Genomic DNA, 21,956 nt, shown 5'->3' with positions numbered 1-21,956 from the left:
GCAACGCACTTAAGGATAGATCGTGATAGTCCAAAGGAAAGAAAACACAAATGTCAGTAATATCCTGAATTTGATGGCAGAAACCCACTGCATTTTCATTTTGAACAGATTGCTAAGAACCATCATGTCCATGCAGAAAGCTACCTGGTATACAGCATCATGAGCAGTGGCGAGATCGAGTGCAGCAACACCTTGGAAGATGAGCTAGACCAAGCTCTGCCCAGCCAGGCCTTCATCTACCGTCCTGTCCGCCAGCGTGTCTACTCAGTCTTACTGAGGGGCTGCCAAGGTGAGCGCCTCTTGGTCTTTCTTTGTGACAGTTCCATTGGAGTTGAATTCTGGGAAAGTGACTGAAGAAGCGCAGTGGGTTCTTTCAAGACAGGAGACAAATAGTTTTTTTTTTTTTTCTTTATAAGATCTGTAATTGCAAATACCACTCACATCTATGAAAACTTAAGGATTAGTGCCAGGAGCTTGTCTATCTAATTAGCAAGCAACTGATCAGAGGTCACTAATGAGGAATGTAATATTGCTATGAAATGTCATATTGCTATGCCTTAGGATTTGTGCTTTTTAAAAAATGATAAAATTCTTTTTGTGGGAGTATAGGGTGTGTTTATTACTAGATAAAGACAATGCCTATTTAGACACCCTGCAAAATGTGATTTTCATAAAATAATTTTATAAAATATACATATTTTAAAATTTCCTTTAGACTTTTGGTAATTAAATTTATATTTTTCATTGTATATTTAACACAAAGAATAGAGGAAGGAACATCAATGTCCAGAGCAGTAAACAGAGAGCCCCATATGTGAATTTACCCAGGACCTCCTAACTCACTGCTAGGAATAGTGTACAAGAGACCATACTTCATATTAGAGCCAAGTGGTATGTATAATGCACTTAGTTACTTCTTATTTGAGGCCTTGTTTACACTACACAGAGAACTTAGGGGTACTTTCTCCTCTGATTGGAGACAGGTTTGATAAGAATGTGGCTTAGCAAGGTATAATCAAGATAAGAGAAAGAAGCCAGAGTGCCAGTGAAAGGTGTTTGGGGTCCTCTTTGTTTAAGCACCATTATTTTAAAACATACCAATATAAAAATAGTAGGCTGTTATTTCAGAAAGTAAACATTTATAACCTGAACGTAGTGACATTATCATTAGATTAAAAAGTTGTCGTTCTTTTAGCGATAGTGGAGTTCATAGAGGCCAGTGTCTAGTAGATTCTTGGCATGACCCAATGTGTCCTTCTTCCTACTCCACACACTGTGGATGCCACATGACTGAAGGAGCTGGGTACCAGAAAAGAGTTTTATGCTGGTTTAAACACAGAAAGGAAAATCTGTGTGATAAACTCTGGTTTACTGTTCATACATTTAAACAAATGTTTTTTGTTTTTTCTATTTCTTACATAATTCTCTAACCATATTCTTTCTTAACTTGAATAAGTGCATATTGACTCTAAGAACTTGGAAAAAAGATACTTCAGGAAAAAACTTACATTATAGAATAACATTTACTTGTAATTGTTTTCAAACCATTTCATTAAATGAGATTAAGCTATATAAACTTAAATTTGATACTTTGTTGATGTTATTTACAGCCATATAGGTAACTTCATTAGATAACCACATAGCAGAAAAATTACTCAAATTGAAACCTACCTTCAAAATTGATCTTTAATTCCTTAACTTTGTAGCTTTTAACATGAAGTTTACATTATTAGGGTATGAAAATAAAACATCACTATTAATTGATTTCTGGTGATAATAATGATATTCTATATTATATGCTTGGTTTAGTTCATTATTCTTGTGTATGTGAAGATGTTATGTATTCTAGTTGTTGTGTAGTGTTCCATGAATATCAACAATGTACTGATTTTCTGTCTAGTTGCTGAGGAGTTAAAATCTCCAGCTAATGTTGTTTTTCAGTTTCTTCCTTCAGTTCCATCAGCTTTTGCATTGTCTATTTTAAACCTCTATTGTTCAGTGTATATACATTGAGGATTATGTTCCTTAATGAATTGACCTCATAAAAATTGAAAATTACGAGATTTACTGTAAAATCGGTGCATATTATGATACACATTTTGTGATACATTCATATGTCATATTTTGTTTCTTTTCATCTGTTACCCCTTTTCTTTTTCCTCCATCCCCTTTTCTATGACTAAAAGTCTTTTAATTTCCAGTCATCTCTCCTTGATTTTGTTTATTTTAGATTGTGCCTGTGAAAGAAAACTTGCACTCTTTCACTTTCTTTTTTGTTAATTTTATTTTATTTTAAAAAATAAAAAGGAAAAACATATTAACAAACAGACATCCATTTACAAAATAGCATAAGAGCAATACAAACAAAACAGAGTTGCAGACAAAGTTGTAGGAAATTAACAATGGTTGTTGTATTACTTACTGATATCTTCAAAGTGCTTTGTCAGGAAAACAAATAGAGTCGTACAAGATTGATTAAACAAGTAATCATTAACTGTTCCTCTGTAGAGCAATAGATGACAGTAGTACGACTATGTTAGCTATCCTGTATATACATATATACATAATTTCCCTTTCTTTCCCTTCTCTTTTCCCATAACCCAGTTGCCCTTTACTTTTGAGCATTTTCCTTTTGTTTCACAATGTCTGTCATATCTCCTAGTTTTTATTAGCTCTTTCAAGTCTTATAGTAGTGAGACAATACGATGCTTACACATGCAGGTCTGATTTATTTCACTTATGAGTACTTTCTGAATACTGGTTTGCTTCACTTAACGTGATTCTTTAGTTTATTCATTTTCCTGCAAATGTCATGATTTTGTTTTTTGACCAAATAGTAGTCCATTATGTATAGGTACCACCTGTGCTTTACCCATTCATCTGTTAACAGGCATTTTGGCTGTTTGCAAGCTTACCTTTGAATTTCTGCACTTTAAACATAGTGGATGGTTTGATCATAGGTATGGTTTATAGTATAATTTGAAATTGGGTATTATGGTACCTTTAGCATTGCTGTTTTTGCTCAGGACTGCTTTGGCTGCTCAGTTTTTTGTGCTTTCTTTTGAATTTTAGGATTATCCTTTCTAGTTCTGTGTAGAATATTTGTTATTTTAGTAGAGATTGCATTGAATCTATAGATCATGTTTGGTAATATGGCTATTTTAATATTCCACTGATCTGTGAACAAGGGAGGTCTTTCTGTTTTCTAATGTCTTCAATTTCTTTCTTCATTGTTCTGTAGTTTTCATTATAGAGGTCTTTAACCAACTTGGTTAGGTTGATTCCTAGGTGGTTTTTTGTTGTTGTTGTTGTTATTTTCAGGTACCGGGAATTGAACTCACAACCTTGCTCTTGCCAGGCAGGCGCTATGCTGCTGAGCTAAATTCCCAGCCCCTGATTCCTAGGTTTTTAATTTAATTTAATTTTTTGCAGCTACTATGAATGGGGTTGTTTTCATGATTTCCTTCAAGGGGGGTTCGTTATCATTGTGTAGGATTTTTATGTATTGGTTTTTGTATTCTGTCACTTCGCTGAATTTGTTTATTAGAACTAAGAGTATTCTGATGGAGTATTTAGGGTCTTCTATATAATGAATCATTGTCTGAAAATATAATTTGACCTCTTCCTTTCCTTTTTGTATTCTTCCTTTCTTTTTATTTTATTCTCTTGCCTAATTGCCCTAGCTAAAATTTCAAGTATATATTGAACAAAGTGATGGGAGTGGACAGCCTTGTCTTGTTCCTGATTTTAGAGGAAATGCTTTCAGCTTCTCCTTATTCAATATGTTGGTTGTGAGTTTGTTGTATATAGGCTTTTTCAATTTAAGGAAAGATCTTTCTATACCTGTTTCCTTCCAGGTTTTATCCTGGCAGGATGTTGAAATTTGTCAAAGTGTTTTCTACATATTTTGAGATGATCATGTGTTTTTTTCATTCTTTTTATGGTATTATTACATTTATTTATTTATGTAAGTTATCATTAGATGCCTAGGATTAAGCCCATTTGGTGATAGAGTATGATCGTTTTAATGTGTTGTTGAATTCTGCTTACAAGAATTGTTTTGAGGATTTTTGCATCTGTGTTTATTAAGGATATTAATGATCTCCTTACTTGCTTTCTGTCTCCTGTTTTCTTTTTCCTTCTTTCTTTTTTTAGATCAGGGTAATGCTGGCTTTATAGAATGAATTTGGAAGCATTCCTTTCCTTTCTATTTCATGGAAAAAGGTCTGGTAAAATTCAACAGTAAATCCACTGAGTCCTGCACTTTTCTTAGTTGGGAACATTTTCATTACTATTTCAATTTCATTGCTTATTATGGACCTACTTAGATTTTTATATCACTGAAGCTCACATGTTAAACTTATATCTGGCACCTAGCAATCACAATTTACATGTTAGGAAATGCACATTTATTAGTCTTTTATGCACATATGAACTAAAAACAGGCTGACTAAAATTTCTTTTCTACTCTTAGTTAGCATATATGACACAAATATAAATCATTCATTGATAGCTGTTTTCTTCTGTGAAAGGCAAACAGTTAGTGGATATTTCCTCAGCCTGATTTCTAGAGCAAGAGGTAGTCCAATGGTAAGGTGGTTCTAAAGTTAACTCCCAGCAAGTTGGGGAAAACTTAGGAGACGTTTCTAACTTACTAGCAGAGAGAAAAGAATATGATAGATGAATGGAGATTTTTTTTCTGTTGGTTACCCAAATGAGCAGTTGAGAGCCAGTTTCTACTGAGAAATCTTTGGTATCTGCTAGAGAGTAGCCCTGGCCATAACTCCTCAGTTACTGTCTGTTTTTACTGGTCCATGTAACCAGACATCTGTCTTCAGAAAGGAATCCATCTGTCTCTCTGGTCAACATTGGCCATTGGGTTCAATGGGGATTCACCAGAAGGTGCTTAGGATAACTGTCCTCTGCTTTAAGAGTGGCAGCTGCTCTAAGAGTGTTTAACTAGCTGGCAGAGTAACCACTGTTTGTCAGAGTTCTATAATGGGATAGGTAAAAGCCTGAGCAAAATCATGATGTAGCACTTTATAAGTTTACAATAAAGGTTTCAAAATCCACAAATTATTGAAGTATTTTTCTCTCTTACACACATAGATGATAGTTAGCCTTAAGAGGAGAAAGAGAAAGTTGGAGATCCTCCCTTAGGCTAAGTGTGGTCCCTTAGTATGGTGCTGTGGAACTAGCTTCTTTTGATTTCACCCAGAAGTTGGTTCTCTTCACTGTGTCTCAGGTTCAGTCCCTGCAGGGAAACTGTTGCCCAGGACACTCAGCCAGGACATTGCCTTTTTGTGTGTTCTCCTGGATGGGCAAAATTCCAGTATCTCATCTGACCCAGAGATAGATTATGTGTTATTCATCTAAGATGACTTTCTTGTTTTCAGCGTTAGCAAACATTCATTTTCTTATGAGTGCCTCTGAAAAAGGAAAGTACTAACTGGCAAGAAAAGCTCAGAAATAAGATCAGAGAAAGGGCATCTTCCCTTTTCATGCTCATGGTTAGTTATTGAGACAATCTGAACCTGAGTCATCATTCTCAGCCTGGGGAATCTCAAGAGCTAAGATTGCCTCCTCACTAGTGGAAGATCAGACCAGAAAGGAAACTGAAGCAGAACAGACTTGACATTATTCCTCTAGAGTGTGGAAGAATAGCAGAGCCAATCTGTTTCAGTGAAAACTGTCCTCCAAGTCTTAAGGATAGCCACCGACCTAGTGTCTTTTAATTGGGGAAGGAGTCCCATGGTTTATTAATAGGCACATATATTTTCTAAGTGAACTAGATTTCACAAAACACCATTTTATAGTATTTCATATCAAAGCCCATTAGAGGACGCTCTAATATTACATTTCCCTGGTGCTGCTGTCTAAGAGAACAAACCATAGCAGTCAAACAAGTCAAACAGGTAAAATAAGGAACACTAGTAAATTTGGTAACTAAGTCCAAAATACAGGGCTGGGGATATAGCTCAGTGGCATAAGCGCCTGCCTGGCAAGCACAGGGTCTTGAGTTTGATTCCCAGTACCAAAAAAACAAAAACAAAAACAGTATATGGAAAATAGGAATAAAATGCCCCAAAGAAACATCATAATCTTCCCATGTTCTCAATTTAGTTTTCTTTCTTTCTTTCTTTCTTTTTTTTTTTTTTGGCACTGGGAATCAAACTCAGGACCTTGCACTTGCCAGTCAGGGCTTTTGTTGCTGAGCTACATACCCAGCCTCCATGTTCTCAAATTTAAATTTATTACCATTTTAAGAAAAGACAATGCGTAAAGGAGACAAGGCCTAAGCAACTGACAAAGATAAGCATAAGAAAGGCATAAAATTTAAGGACGACAATTTTGATTACCTAAGTGACTCACAATCCAGAATTTAGTTGAAATATTTTAGAGGTCCCATGAAACAAAAGCAAACTCTTACCTTCTATCTCAGTGGAACCTCCAAGATGATTCAGGGGACATGCTAGATGTCAAATATACCAACTTCATGTTCCCTGAAGTTGAAGAATGAATTCCAAGAAACAGTGGAGGTCGAGGACAGGAAAATTTATTGGAGAATAGGAATAGCTCCTGAGAGACAGGAGGGGTACCAAATGGGTTGCCCAGATTTTTAAACCTCTTGATACAATTTGGGTGAGTCATAATGTGTCTAGAAATCCATCCATTTCTTTTAGGTTCTCCAATTTATTGGAATATAAGTTTTCAAGATAGTTTCTAATAATCCTCAGGGTATCAGTAGTATCTGTTGTAATTTTGCTTTTCTTATCTCTATTTTAATTTGGATCTTTTTGTTTTGGTAAGTTCGCCTAACAGTTTCTCAATCTTATTTTCTCAGAGAACTACCTCTTTGATTCATTGAACCTTTGATATTCTTTTAGTCTCCATTTCATTAAGTTTTGCTCTGGTCATTATTATTTCCTTCTAGTATTTTGGGTTTGATTTGCTCTTGTTGTTTTAGGACCTTGAAATACATTGCTAGTTTATTTATTTGATAGTTTTTTTTCTAATGCCACTCATAGCTATAAACTTCTTCAAATTACTTTCATTGTGTCCCATTAATTCTGTTATGTTGTATTTCCATTATTGTTTATTTTTAGGAATGTTTGAGTTTCTTCCCTAATTTCTTTAGTAACCCACTGCTTGCTTAGAAATGTTTTACTGTATTTAGTCTCCGTGTGTTCGTGTAGTTTCTGTGGTTTGTTTTGCTGTTGATTTCTAGTTTCATTTCATTGTGATCTGATAGGATACGTGATATTATTTCAGGTTTTTTGGTATTTATCAAGTCTTGGTTTATGCCTAAACCAGTGGTGGGGAACCTATGGCATGTATGTTACAGTGGGCTGTTCATATCTTAGAAGCTCTAAAAGGTTCACTATCTTTGGCCTTTTAAAGAAAGTTTTGTGGGTTCCTGAGAAGAATGTATATTCTGCTGTTGTTGGGTGGAACAATGTAGATGTAAGTCTCTTTTGACCTATAGTATAGTTTAGCTCTGATGTTTCTTTCTTTTTCTTTTAAATCTGGTTGATCTATTTGTAAGAGGGGGTATTGAAGTTACCCACTGTGATTGTATTGGAATCTATCTTTATGTCAGGTAGTTTTTTGTTTTATGAAATTGGGTACACCAACATTTTGTGCATACATGTTTACAGTTGTTACCTTCTCTTGGTGAATTGTTCCCATAAAAGGTGAATGTTTTAGGCAGGAGTGGTGGTGCATGCCTATAACCCAGCACTTGGAAGGCTGAGGCAGGGGATTGCCATGAGTTCAAGGTCAGCTGGAGTATATAATGGGTTCAAGGCCAACCTGAAATATATAGCTAGACTCTGTCTCAAAAAAACAAACAAGCTGGGCATGTGGTACATGCCTATAATCTCAGCACTTGGGAGGCTGAGGCAGGGGGATTGCTGTGAGTTTAAGGCTATCCTGGGCTACAGAGTGAGTTCAAGGCCAGTCTCAATTGCACAGTGAAACCTTGTCTCAAAAAGAGTGAATGCTTTGAATCACTTCTGGGCATTGAGATAACCACAGTAGTGCAACAAAAGACATGAAAGATGACTTTGAGAACTGCCTCACAAAGTGGCAAGAACAAATAGGATAAGTGTATTCAAAGCAATGGAGAATATTTTGAAAAGCATTGATGGCAATATATCTTTTACTGTAATAAAATTTTTTAAAATTTAAGCATTAACTGTATTTTTTGGTCACACCTTACGGAAGTATTACTGCTTGCTTTCCATTTCCAGCTGCCTGGAGTATCATTTTCTATCTTTTTACTTTAATGTATGACTTTGCAGATGAGGTGTGTTTCTTGTTGGCAACATATAGTTAAGTATTTTTTTAATCCAATTTTTCAATCTGTGTCTTTTAATTGGAGAATTATGACTATATATTAAGTGTTATTAATGGGAAGTATGTACTAGTACCTGACTTCTTTTAGTGTTTGGTTCATTCCTGACTCTTACTCTTTTTTTTTTTTTTTTGTGGTACAGTACTGGGGATTGAACTCAGGGCCTTGTGCATGCTAGGCAAGCACTCTACCATTGAGCTACATCCCCAGCCCCAGATTCTTGCTCATTTATCTTCTCTCCCAGTGAGATTTATTCTTTCTCATGGTCTTGTGGTTTTGTTTTTTTTTTTTTGGTTTTTTTTTTTGGTTTTTCTCTGGTACCGGGAACCGAACTCACGACCTTGCGCTTGCCAGGCAGGCGCTTTTGCCGCTGAGCTAAATCCCCAGCCCCCGGTCTTGTGGTTTTGATTGTTTTATTCCTCTGTGTATAGGATTCTTTCCTTATGTACTTGCCTGGAGCTGCTTGTTGAGTGCTGCCTGCCTGGAGCCTGCCATAACCCAGTCTTCTCAAGATTTCCTTTTTGAAAGAATTGTAGAATACTCCTTGTCCTGAAGTTCGCTTTGTCAGATACTAATGTATGCATCAAGTGTTTTCACTAGTGTTTGCATGGCATGTGTTTTTTCTATGCTTTTCTTTGAAGCGGGGAGGTGGTATCAGGAGTTAAACTCAGGACCTACTGCTTGTCAGGCAGGCGCTGCACCAATGAGCTATATCCCCAGCCCTGTATGCTTTTTATTTTAATCTTTATTTCTGTTTTTAAAGTACATCTGTTCTTAAACAGCATGTCCAGTCCAACAAAGTCTTTAAAAGAAAAAAAAAAATTTAAATAACTCTGTCTTTTAATTGGAGTATTTTAGACCAGTGATGGCAAATCTATGGAATGCATGCTGCAGCAGGCTGTTTGTATCATAGAAAGTTCTAAAAGGTTTGCCCCCACCTCTGCAGTTTACAGTATATGTCTTAAAATCACAATTTATCCTCAGATAATATTATGCCACCCTTTCTGGACTGTAAAAGCCTTTTATCAGTATACTTTGATTCCTTCCAGTAGTTTTGCTATTGTGTCATGTATATTCTAAAAATTTGCTGAATTTGAAATACTACAGACTCACAGAACATGGTACAAACAGTCCGTAGATTTTCATATACCTTTACCTAGATCCCTCCAGAGATGAGTTCTATGGCTAGTGTAACATCAACACTACAAAAATGACACAGCATAGTATTGTCTATTAGGCTATAGACCTCTTTCATCATTTAACCATTTTTACATGTGTTTGTGTGGGTTGGGGACATTTTTATTTCCAGTTAAGATTCCTGTAAACCCAACTACAGTCAAGGTGCAGACCTGGTCTCAGCACAGAGGTGTTCCCTGTTGCCCCCTATCCTCTGCAGCTGCTGATCTACTCTTCATCACAATGTTTCCATTCATTTTGAGAATACTTTGTAAATGGAAGTGTAGAGAATATAGCCTTCTAGATCACACACTTTTTAAATACCTTATTATGTGATTGTCATTTTCCTTTTAAACCAGGGGTTGACATCATATTGTCTCCCTAGTATAAGAAGCTGAAAGAGTAAGAGCCGAAAGGTACACTAGATATTGGGAAATGGAAAGAAACTGTTCAAAAGAAAGACAAACTGGGAAGAGGGAAAAGGAAAAGTAAAAAATAAATAAGTGAGTAAATAATGAATTATATATATACACACACACACACAATTGTTAAGATAGCTATACTATTAATTTCTGTTAGTTCATTGAAAAGAAAGGTTTGTGTTTATATTGTTCGAATTTTTCATGCCTATGTCTTGTAATCTGAGCAGCTGCTTTGAAGATGATAATAATAAGCAATGTACTAACCATTGTTACTCTCCTTCTATCTTGGTGTGAAATTTTGTGTCATTGTTTTTAGTGTTTTTTCTCTTTAAAATTTAAAACAAAAAACCTCCAAAAAAAAAAAACCAGGAGTTGGCAGACTTTCTCTGAAGGACCAGAGAAGTGTTTCAGATTGTTAGATTCCTGCAGCCTATCACAGCTGCCCAGCTCTGCAGTTGTAGTGCAGGAGTGGGCACAGATAGTGTTGATGAATGAGTGTGCCTATACATTGATAAACCTTTGCCTAACTTTCCCATGTGACAGAATTTGAATTTTATGATACTCCTGAGTCATAAAATACTACTTTTCCTAACCATTTAAAAGCCCAGATGCCTTTGTTTCATCTTTATTTTTGTGATGCAGTTTTGCTGGGTGGGAATTTTAGGTATATTTTTTGTTGTTGAGCACTTTAAAGGTGTTACTGTGTTTTCGTCTAGCTTGTGTCTTTGATGATGGTGGTTCTTTTTACTGTTGTTCACCAGTGTCTTTTCTCAGCAATCTGTAAGGTTTTCTTTTGGTCACTAGTTTGGTTGACTTTGCTGTGGATTGCTCTCTGTTCCTTTGTGGATCTCTCAAACTTCTTAGATATGTGGGCTTGTATTTTCTGTCATATTTGAAGTAATCTGAGTTTTATTGCATCAAGGACTTTTTCTGTCTCAGTTCTTTTCACATCTTCCTCTGGGCCTTTTTCAACTTCTCTTTATAAGCGGTCCACAACTTTGGTTTTTTTCATACTTAGTCATTTTTGATGATGTGCTGGGTCATTTGGATGTGAAGAGTGTCCAGTTAATTTCCTGGTCCTTCCAAGCCTCATCTTAAGCTTTAACCTCAAGCTAATTCTGTTGTCATTTTTATTGTGCAGCTTGTGTCCAGGTCTTCATGTAGGACTTTCTTAGGCTGTCGCCTGAGTGTCCAGAGTCTTGGCTGGTGGGGACACCACTGTCCTCAGGTCCTGTGGTCTTTCCCGTTGTTGGTCAGCTCCCAGTAGTTGTGCTGTTCTGCACTTGGACAGCTTTGTCTTCAGCCAGTGAGATCTAAAATGTCTCTAAAAAGTTTCATGTGTCCAGAGGTGGGGCTTTTGGAAGGTGATTGGATCTGTTGATGAGTTTATAGCTATATATGCTGTTAGGAAGTGGAGCCTGGTCGGAAGAGGTGGGTCACGGGGGCATGGCCGGGAAGATTGTGTTCTTGTCCCTGTCCCTTCCTTCACTTGCTGTTTCCTGGCTGCCATGGGTTGAGTGGCTTTCCTTTGCCATGCTCTTGCACCATGCATTTCTGCCTTGGAGTCAGTCAGCCATATATAGACTACGTTCTGTGAAACCCTGTAGGCAAAATAAAGCATTTTAAAGTTTTGAGTTGTCTTGGTCGTGTGCTACTGCTGAAACAGACTACCCAACACTTATAACTTAAAAAGGAAAAGATGTTTATTTAGGCACACGGTTACAGTCCATGGTTGGCTGACTGGAAGGCAAAAACAGCATGGCAGAAGGGTGTGGTGGAGAAAAGCTGCTAAATCATGGGAGCGTGGGAGCAGAGAGAAAAAGGAGCCAGGGAGGGGATACAGCCTTCTAGGTCATGCCCCTAATGACCACCTCTTTCAACCAGCCCCCACCTCCCAACACGACATTCAGCTGTAGTGCCCTTTGAGCTAGCCACCGTGCAATCTCTTCTGAACATGTGAGAATTTTGGGGTCATTCTTGATCTAAACCCTAACATGGGTGTTGGGTATTTTATCACAGCCATAAAAATGTGCCTAATACAGTGCCTTAAGGGTGCTCACTCCCCCCACATGCCTGCTCCTGCTCCTTCCTGCTCTTGCTCCCTGCTTTTCTGCCCTCTAGACCTTGGTGAGGTAGCTGGCTTTCCATTTCTCACAAGGCTGCCTCTGGAAAAATTTGAGTTATGGTGGTTTAACACTGTCTTCCTTCCCTCTGGGGTCACTGTCTAACACTGCCAGTTGTTCAGCACATAAATGTAGTTGCTTCCACTGTTTGTCTAGTTTTAGTGTTGATGGTCAGTGGCCTTGCCTGTTTTGACTGCCCAGCTGTCTTCCTATCAGCATTGTTTTCCGTCTCAACTGCCTGCTGTCCTCTGTCATATTTGTTGTTGAAGTCGAGTACTAGTGTGACTTGTGTCCCCTTTTTTGGTCTTTTTTTTTCCTATATGATAGTATTACATTTATCTTTGATGTTCAGCAGATTCCTTCTTCATGATTTTTTCCTGTTACTAGAACTGCAGCAAGGTTGATGTTAAACTAGTTGGATTTATATTGTTTCTTTGTCTTTTAATTCCTGATTTTGTCTTTGTTTTCCTGCATCATGAGATTTCACTAACCTCATCTCTCAACTCTTTCATGTAGAAGTTTCCTTTCTCCTCCACCTACCTAGGCACCTGCCTTGCAGTAGGTCCATTGCTTTTCTTGTTTCTTCACAAAGGCCTTGTGCTCTCTTTGCGAATATCTGCCTACTGATTGGAGTCATGTAGATTTGGTTTCTAGGGTTACACCATTTTCCCTTTCTCTGGGGTTCTGGTTCTCTGATGACCTCCACACACTGGAGTCCTGAGGTACACCTGAGCACTCACTTGCCAGTGCTGGATAAACTGAATCTACATTGACAAATACAAAGCCTGTTTTTATGACTTAGGCTTTTCTTTTTAACTGTAGGAGTGAGCTTGGTCAAATCTGGTTATCTCTCAAGTTCTTAAAACAACTGCCACCCAGTTCTCTCATTCCTGGTCTAAGTCTGTGATGACTTCTGTCCTTAGTCTTAGTCCTGTTGCACTTGCACATTAGTTCACATACTTTCCTTGTCTCACTGGGCTGAGAGCTGAGCTTAAGTGATGTCAGTGACATTTTGCTGCACCTACCAGGATTCTTGGTGTGAATCAGGTGATCAGTATGCTTAAAATTGTATCATTTCAGGGGTATCTGTATTTAGCAAGGGATTCCTTAGGAAAGGGTAACTCTAGTGGTTGAATTTCAGACTCAGGTGGAAGAGAAACTTGGTGTCTCACTCAGCAGAGTCCAGTCTTACTAGCTGTAGAGAGCCTGCTCATTTAATGTGCAGGCTACCTAGTAGGGACACTGTGCTAGCACCTCTTTCACTTGTATGGCCTTAGCCCTGGCCCTGAACTAGTGTGTGGAGACTGGAGGTCCTCTCTGTGGGGAACTGTCTCAGAGCAGCGTTTAGAGAGTATAGGTTACTGTTGCACTGTATGTGCTTTTTACAGTTGCATGAGTCTGCCAGTGTGCTAGATGGCATTGTGGCCAGAGGGAGGGAGGCTTGGAGTTTTCACAGACCACCCCACCCATCCTGGCTTCATACTCACTTTTGCCTCTGATACTAACTCCGGGTCTATGTTTTAGTCTCCCTGATGGTAATCACAGTTTAAATCACCTTATGAAACCATACACATTTCAGGATGTAGAAGAATCTCAGAAAGATCAAGAAGCAGAGTCTGCTTTGCTATGGTAGGTTTCCCCAGTTGACTGTTGGAGAAGCCCCATGCATACTGGCCGCCTGAAGAAGTTGCCTTTTGTCCTTGTAACACTCATTTCCTCTCAGCATACATTCCAGGAACTTAAGGAAACTTAGAGGCAGCATTGTGATGAAGCTAGCCATCATTGGCCTTCTCAGCAAAGTCCCTCCTAAATATCTACTTAACATGTTCCTGGTGGCTTGTACCACTTGTGGTACAAACAGATCTAATCACTTTTATCTGTCTTTTTACTAATAACATTAACATAAAAGCCACCTGATAGAATAGTCGTGCATGTACCACGAGTGATTCAAGCCACCCGACAGCAAGACATACGAATTATGGCCTCATTTTGAACAGGTTAATGGGTTACTGTTTTCAAATTTGTGTACAAAAGGAGTGTAAGAACTAAAACCACATGATTATGAACTAATTCAGAAATAGGAAAATATTATAGAACCACAAGACCAACATTTTTTTTAAAAGACAGGTAGATTGTTACCATATTGGAACATCCCATAATGAAGGGGTTAAAACCAACATTGGTGTTGCTCCTTCTCTTTGCCCCACCCCCACGCCTGAGTCCTCTCAATTGAGCAAAATTAGTGTTTCCTCCTGCTGTGAGGGAGGAAGATGTCATTTGGAGTTTGTGTGTACACTTGGTCCAGGCAGAGGTGTTAGGAGCAACAGTTGGGAGTAGAAATGGTTTCATGATTTTGTTCACAGGAAAAACAAGTCTTAGTTGAATAGAAAAGATTTTTCAAAATGGAAAGATGTATCTGTCCTTTGGAAATAGTAAAGAACAAGCTCAGTGATACTTTCTGTTTGCCCTTTAAGCAGTGATCGCACAACAGTGTTGCTGGTGCAGCAGCTAAGGTGTAGGTTGAGCCCAGCATATAGAAAGTTCTAACCTTGTCTTGGGTAGTGCTTTACCTCTGCTTCTGGCCTTTGAAAGGAGTGCTAGAGAGGTGTGACTGTGTCTGAGGGCAGGAACTTGGGCTGGGGGTGAGAAGCTGTGATATGGGGGACATAATATAACTCCCAACCTGTTAGAGGTCAGATATGCCAAGTTCATGTTTCCTAAAATCGAAGAATGAATTTTAAGGAACAACAGAGATTAAGAATAAGAAAAATTTGAGAGAGATACCTCCTGAGAGGTAGAAGGGGATCTGAAAGTGGGTTGCCAACAAGCACACTTCTCAAAGGAAGTTTTATAGACCAAAATCATGAGGTGAGTATAAAATCACAAGGTGAGTACAGTGTGGGTCAAAACTGTGATCAGCCAGAAAGGTACCAGTATAAACTCTTAGGTAATGGTGATCCAGTGGAAAGCAGGTCACATAGCAAATGTATATGCAAGCCCAAGCCTTAGCCCAAGTTCCTTTTTTTTTGAAAAGGATGGATCAGGAGGTCTTGCTTACCCACCTGGGTGACTGATGTTTATCTAGACTTTATTGGACCAAGTGACACTAGGTCATTATAATCTTTAATTTATTGTTTATCCCTTGGGGAGGCATGCAGGCATGGTCATTCTGTCTTTATCTTGAAGCCTGACCTTTGACAGATGTACCTCCAGCCACAGTTGTAATACGTTTTTATCCTTTGCACTGACTTCCTCGAGTACCTATCCATCTCTTACTGCCTGTGATATTTTTACCTAACTTAGCTGTCTGTAATAGCTGCATTCAAGTTGGGATGGGTATAGATGCTTTCTATACTGGAAATGGCCGTTCCAGGCTCTGTGTGCTACATTCGGTCCTCCTTGAGTAGAAGGAAATACAGCCACACTTGTTGTACAGTCACACAGGTGAGGTGGGGATGCAGGATCTATAGGACACTGTAGCTCCTGGTTTTTATTAAAATATATTTTAACTGCCCCGCCCAATACAGTTTGTATATCTCTTCATGTTTGTTACCGGGTTCTTTCTCTGTATCCTTCCCTGGAATTTACCACAGTTTCAGATGAAATGCCAGACAGGCAATGAAAAATCATGTCAGCCTAATTCGGTTTTTATCATTTTGCATGTGGAAACTGGGAGTTTCTCCTGTGCAAAAGTCTGTATAGCGTGTAGCTATCAGTACTCAATTCTAAACAGTGTAGTTTTAGTTACTACAATTTCCCAAGGGGAGAGTTGACAGTGTCCTTCCCAGTGAGTTGATAGAGCCAGTACCAGTTTTAGGAGATCATATACTCAGGGACCATCAAAAGCAACCTTCCCCTTTTCCCCAGTGAGTGAAATTTAGGCCAAATTGAATGTATTCATTAAATTCACTTCGTGAACGTCTGATGTGGCCTCTGCTAAAAACAGAGGGTCATTGCTTGCAGGAGCTCACAGTGGGGGTGGATGGCCTGTACATCAGTGAGCAGTTTTGGTTTGTTTTGTTTTTTTTTGTTGGAGATTAAACCTAGGGCCTTTGCGACCAAGCTATTTCTGTGGCCCTTTCAAATTTTATTTTGACACAGGGTTTCACTAAGTTGCTAAGTGGCCCAGTCTGGGCGCAGATTTGTGATTCTTCTGCCTTGAACTCCCAGAGCACTGGAATTACAGGCATGGGCGACCATACCAAGTTATAAGTGAGCATTGTAGCAGCCAGCCAGAGCACTGAGGTTGGGGAAAGTGAGAAAGTATCATCCTTGAGGACTGGTCTCTGATGGAGATGTAAAGGGAGAGTAGTGGTAGGCCAAGTGAAGGTCAAGGTAGTTCTGAACCAGAGGAACTCTGTCACCAGATAGAGGCAAAGTGGGCCACTGTGAGTTTAAAGATCCTGTGGACCTGCAGTGTGGCTGGAGCATGGTGTTCTTCGCAAGGTCCCCAGACCAGAAGCATCATATTGCCTGGGCGTGGCTTAGAGAAGCCAGCCCTGGCACAGACCTGGGAATCAGGAGTGCTGAAAGTAGGCCTTGATCTGTGCCTCCACAGAGCTTCTGTGGGCTCCTTCAGCCTTATATGAGAGCTGCTAGGGCAGAGGCAAGCAGCAGGCAGACAGATCTGCATTTATATTTGAGGCCCTTGGATGGCTATTGAGAGATCTTTACTAGGGAGCAGTCTTGTCTTCATTTAAAAAAGAAAACTAAAGAGAGCTGGGTGTGGTGGTGCACGCCTGTAATCTCTGCACTAGGGAGGCTGAGGCAAAAAGATCACTGCAAGTTTCAGGCCAGCCTGGGCTACATAGTAAGTTCAAGGCCAGCCTGAACTACACAGGAAGACCTTGTCTCCAAAAACAAACAAACAGAACTAAAGAACAGAAAGCCTCCTAGCTATTTACATTGGAGATTGGCTTGGCTGGGAACGTGATGGTAGACAAGGAATGATCAGGAATCTGTTCTAACTGGTCTGGGCAGGAGATAGCCTCACCATCACTGCAGTGCCAGTGTGACCCCAGGTAGGGTGGAGCCCAAGAGGGACACGGACATTCACAGGCAGAAGCCAGAAAGACTCCATAGCATCCACTGGGTTTCACAGTCAGGAGGCTATATCCAGTGCTGGCAGTGCCATGCTGGTGGAGTAGTGTGGGCGCTGAAGCCACATGAAGGAATTGAAGGAGTGAGCAAGGAAGCCGCTGTCAGGGAGCTGAAGGCAGGAGAGAAGCAATGGCTGCAGAGAGGAATGCAGTCTGGGGCACTTGAGCCTAGAGGAGCCAAGATAAGAGGCTCAGGAGACAGGAGAAGAGCCAGTGCTTACAGAGTTACAGAGAGGTCCCTGAGGATGAGACCATGCAGGGACAAGCAACAGGTCAGTGCCACTCCTGGATCAAAATGGTGGCTGCAGCCTTTGATGGGTTCAAGACAGGCTCAGTGACACTGTTGACTAAGGAAGTCTTCCTTCACATTGTCTTTGCTTTACAACAGTTAATCATCCAACATACCAAAGTACCTTCGTTCTCAGTTACTGCTACCAGATTTTCGAATAGTATTGTAGTCAGGGTTTGCAAGGGAATAGATTTAATACAAGACACATAATTTATGGGATTATTTTATAATATTTACCCAAAAAGTCAAATGCAGAAGAATGCAAGAGATCTGTCCATGCACTAAAGACCCAAAGAATCCAGCTGAGGGCCTGGATCCCACTCAGTGCCCTGAACAAGTCCAGCTGAAGACCTAGAGACCATGACAATATCTCATGCAAGTCTATATCAAAGATCTGCACTGGGAAGGCCCAAAAGGTCAGTGGTGGAAGCTAGAAAGTCTGCACCAGTGGGATGAAGGATCTTTGCCAGCAGGATGAGGGATCTGCACTGGAGCCAGGAAGTAACACTCCAAGTAAGAACCAGAGCTCCCGTGAAGAGAACCGCAGCCGTCCTCAGTGACAGGGAGGACCCAAGTTCTTCCAATGATGAGGACAGCTGAATTCATATCTGGAAAACGAGTGTGACAAGCTTCTTCAGGACAATCAACAACCCACCCTCTTCCCCTCCATTTTTCTTTTTATGTTGTTGGCAACAATCCTTGGGTGGGCCTTACACCCTAGAGCCACACTGTAGAGTCTCTGTGGCTTCTGCCTGTAAATGTCTGTGTCCCTCTTGGGCTCTGCCCTTCCTGGTCTCTTTTTCCTTCACAGAGCTGTTCTCTTTTTGCCAGTCTCTAAATGCCAGCCCTGCCCTGGCGCACAGCCTAGGGCTGTAGGCCGGTGTCTCTATTTCAGCTGGGTGTTACAAGTGGACCATTAGTTAATCTACCACAAAGAGTCTCAGTACTAATAATGGTTTAAGATAGTTAAGCTCTAGACCAGAAAGGACTCTCACATCCTAGCAGTTTTCTCTCAGTATTTTCTGTAGCAGTATGAGGCATCGTAGGACCAGTTGAATCAGCTCTGGTTGTTGGCCTCATTGGATTAAGTGATAGCCTGTACCCTGAGGTGGGGAAAGGTGTTGATGATTGTTATAGTTTAGGTCTACAGTGTTCTCCAGGACTCTACTGTGTTCACATCTGGGGCTTATGGAAGGAGATTGGATCATGGGGGTGCTACATTCATCAGTGGATGAGTCCATTGTTGAGTTCATAGCTGAATGTGCTGTTAGGAGGTGGGGGCTCCTTAGAACAGGTGGGTCACTGGAGGCTTGGCCTTGGCGCATGGATTCCTGTCCTTAGCTCCTTCTCCCAACATTCTCTTGGCTGCCCTGGAATGAAGAGCTTTCTTCTGCCATGTGCTTTCCACTGTTACCTGGTTGGGTCTGTGAGGTACCCAAGGCTGAGATAAGGAACCTATCTCACCCTTTTAACCACTTACCAGTCCAGTGATTATAAATACAGGGTGACCAAAAATTGCATATTTTTTGCGAATTTTTATAAGGTAACAGGAAATATAAAAATGATGATTTAATCAAATTTATTCAGTAATTTTCTGTGTATGGCACATCTTAAGATATTCAGTACACAGTGCAGTGTTACAATCCGAACAGTAGTATCTGGTCTCTTTCTGAATTATTTTTGCATTATTGTTTTTCTTTGAACAACATACTTTACACTGTTGTGTTGGCCTTTCTATTTTTTCTGTGGGTGGCATAATTTTGGTAAAATCTCTACCCACTAAACATAATTGTAAGGACAATAGTGACGGACATCCTGGTTGGCACTTTGCTATCCTGTATTTTTTCATTATTTGGTCTATTAGACCTAAGTTGTAAATGATTTTTGAACTCCTTTGTTTTGAATAAGTAATAGATGAGTTCCGTATTGTCTGGTCCAGAAGGTACATAAATATTTTATAATACTATTTTTCCTTGCTTTTGGATTACAGGGTAGCTTGTTAGATGGTGGTCAGCTTTGTCATTACTGTCCATAGAATAACTATTATCATTGAGTGCTATTAGAATTTTCATTTCTTCTTTCAAGTCCTGTCATTTCTATATTGTGAAGACTGACAGTAAGGAGACAACTTTCTGTCTTTCCATTGCGGAACACAGACTTCCTCGCTGATACACTGACGTTTCTCCCTTTTTCATTTCTACTTTTGCAAATCTTTAGGCACTTCCTTCGTTTTCAGTCGCAGTACTACATGTATGTCTGCTTTGTATTGTAAAAGAATATCACTGAGTTTTGGGGAAGTATAAAAATTATATCTAATAAACTTACAATAAGAGTTTTTATAGATCGTAGCAAAAATAATAGGTTACTTTTCACAAATAAACACAAATTTACTAGTAAAGAAATAACCAGAACTTATTAGATTTCACTAGAAACAAACATCAAAGAGGAATATAGCATTCTAAATAAAAAAGTATGCAAAAAATAGTCAACATAAAACAGACATATGAGTGTATTTTGTGCAAACAAGAATCAACTGGTTGAAATGACAGACTGTTAAGTGGTTAAAATAAGCTTGCAGGATTGCTGATCAAGTTCTAATCATGGAAAAGGAATTTTCAGAACGTGCCTGTAGAAAGGAGACATTTTAGGATGCATTCAAACAATGGAGCAAATACTCCCATATTTCAAGGGTTATCTTGAGGATGGGCCATCCGGACTGTGTATTTCTTGCTGTCTGTCAGATTACAGTGCAAGCCATCTGCATATATTTGAAGTTGAGATACGTGGCCCTCCAGTGTTGCTGCTTCTAGAGGACAGAGGAAGCACAATTTACAGGTGAAAAGGATGGGTCCAAAGCCCTCACTTACAGTTTACTGTAAAAAGACCTTTAGGAATCAGCTTTTTGGAATGAGCTTCCTGGAAGAGAAGGCTTATCTTGGAAGCTATAGTTTTTCTTAAAAAGACAATTTTAAAGTCTCAATGTGCTTGTCTCCTTTCTCTGCACGTTTCATTTTTTCTGTACTACCTTGCCATTTGCCAATCCTATGTGCCTTAGAGCCAGTTCACCTGGACTGAGTCACCTTAAACCGGGAACCAGAGTAAACCTCTTAAAGTCACAGGTACTTTATCCCGGTGACCAGAAAGTAATAAGACAGCATGTCACTCCCAGTCTTTCTAGGAGAGGGTGCACTTCAGAGGCTGACTAGCACTCTTGGACCAAGAATTTGCACCTACTGACCTGCTGCTGTCTTTCCTCAGATGGTACCAGTGCCACCTACCCAGTGGTCAAGGAGTGGTTCGTGTACCCTGGAAACCCGCTGAGGCACCCGGACCTCGTCAGACCTCTGCAGATGACCATCCCAGGTAGGGCAGCCTCCATCTAGTCATTGTAGGGTGCACCTCAGGAGTGAGGCAAATCAGGTAGTTCTGTGTTTGTTTCTTTTCCCTCTAGGAGTGTGCAAGAGAAATAATCTGAAGATAACTTCAAAACTGTTAAAATACTTATTTCCATATAAAAAGTACATAGTGCTATGGCTTACTATCCAGCATGTTTTTATTTATTCACTTTTGTTTATAGCTGTAAAAACTCAGATGGGGCATTGTTTTGTTACTAATGAGACATGTCCCCAGCATCCCATACACGACCCCACCCCTACCAGGTGGAGTCTTCCAGTTGGGTCTCTCAAGGCAGTGGTTGGCCTCTGGAGCTCCATTTCTTTTTAAAAGCCCCGTAGGCACCAGGTGTGGTGATGCACACCTGTAATCCCAGCACTCAGGAGGCTGAGGCAGAAGGATTTCCATGAATTTGAGGCCAGCCTATACTACTAGTGAGGCATTGTCTTAAAAGAAAAAAAAAAGCTCGAAAGGCTACCCTCACCAGAACTGTAATCAGATTATATAATTAGGGTTTTGAAACTGATGTTTAGACAGGGCTTGGTGAGCAGAGTGCCCAGTTGGGTCTCCAGGTGCTTGTTTGAAATGCCCCAGTTACCCACTCAGACTGTGAATGTGATGAGGGCCTCTGTGGTTTTCGTTGACAGTCTCCTTTCCCACAGCCTAGCTGAGACTGAGTATATACCCAAGTAAGAGGGTTGTGAGACTGAGTGTATATGTACATGTGTGAGTGAATGAGGCTGTGTACTGTATAAATGACAGGGAAAGTATATGTTTGATTATGGGTGAGAGCATGAGTGTACAGCATGTGTGCAAGAGTGGGTTTGCCCATGTGTGAATGTGTGTGCCTGTTGGAATGAGTTGTGTCTGTGAGCATAGGAGTGCACATGTATGGCTATTTGAGTGTGAGTGTACATGTGTGAATGAGAGTGGAAGTTGCTATCTAAATGTGAATGAGTAGAAGTGTGGGTATATGAGTATGAATGAGCATGAGTGTGCAAGTGCATGTGATTGTGATTATGCACACACACGTGTGTGTATAGATGCAAGGATGAGTGTGCACATACTTGTGAATGTATGAGTGTACATGTGTGTGAA

The 21,956-nt window shown here is 39.8% G+C and overlaps 1 protein-coding gene across 3 annotated transcripts in view; it reads left to right on the top strand.

Moving 5' to 3' along the window:
* Positions 1-21,956, top strand: part of Fam120b (family with sequence similarity 120B) — a 91,341-nt gene that overhangs the window by 28,735 nt on the left and 40,650 nt on the right. For all 3 annotated transcript variants that reach the window (XM_005377628.2, XM_013510751.1, XM_005377627.2), the window contains exons 3-4: positions 109-289; positions 20,724-20,828. In XM_005377628.2, the coding sequence (XP_005377685.1) occupies positions 109-289; positions 20,724-20,828 (286 nt within the window). The remainder of the gene's footprint in view (positions 1-108; positions 290-20,723; positions 20,829-21,956) is intronic.

Source organism: Chinchilla lanigera, unplaced genomic scaffold, assembly GCF_000276665.1.
Source record: "Chinchilla lanigera isolate Chin_1 unplaced genomic scaffold, ChiLan1.0 scaffold00010, whole genome shotgun sequence".
In the NCBI taxonomy this organism is placed as follows: domain Eukaryota; kingdom Metazoa; phylum Chordata; class Mammalia; order Rodentia; family Chinchillidae; genus Chinchilla; species Chinchilla lanigera.
The sequence above is the reverse complement of the archived record's forward strand: the minus strand, read 5'-3'. Positions and strand labels throughout refer to the sequence as shown.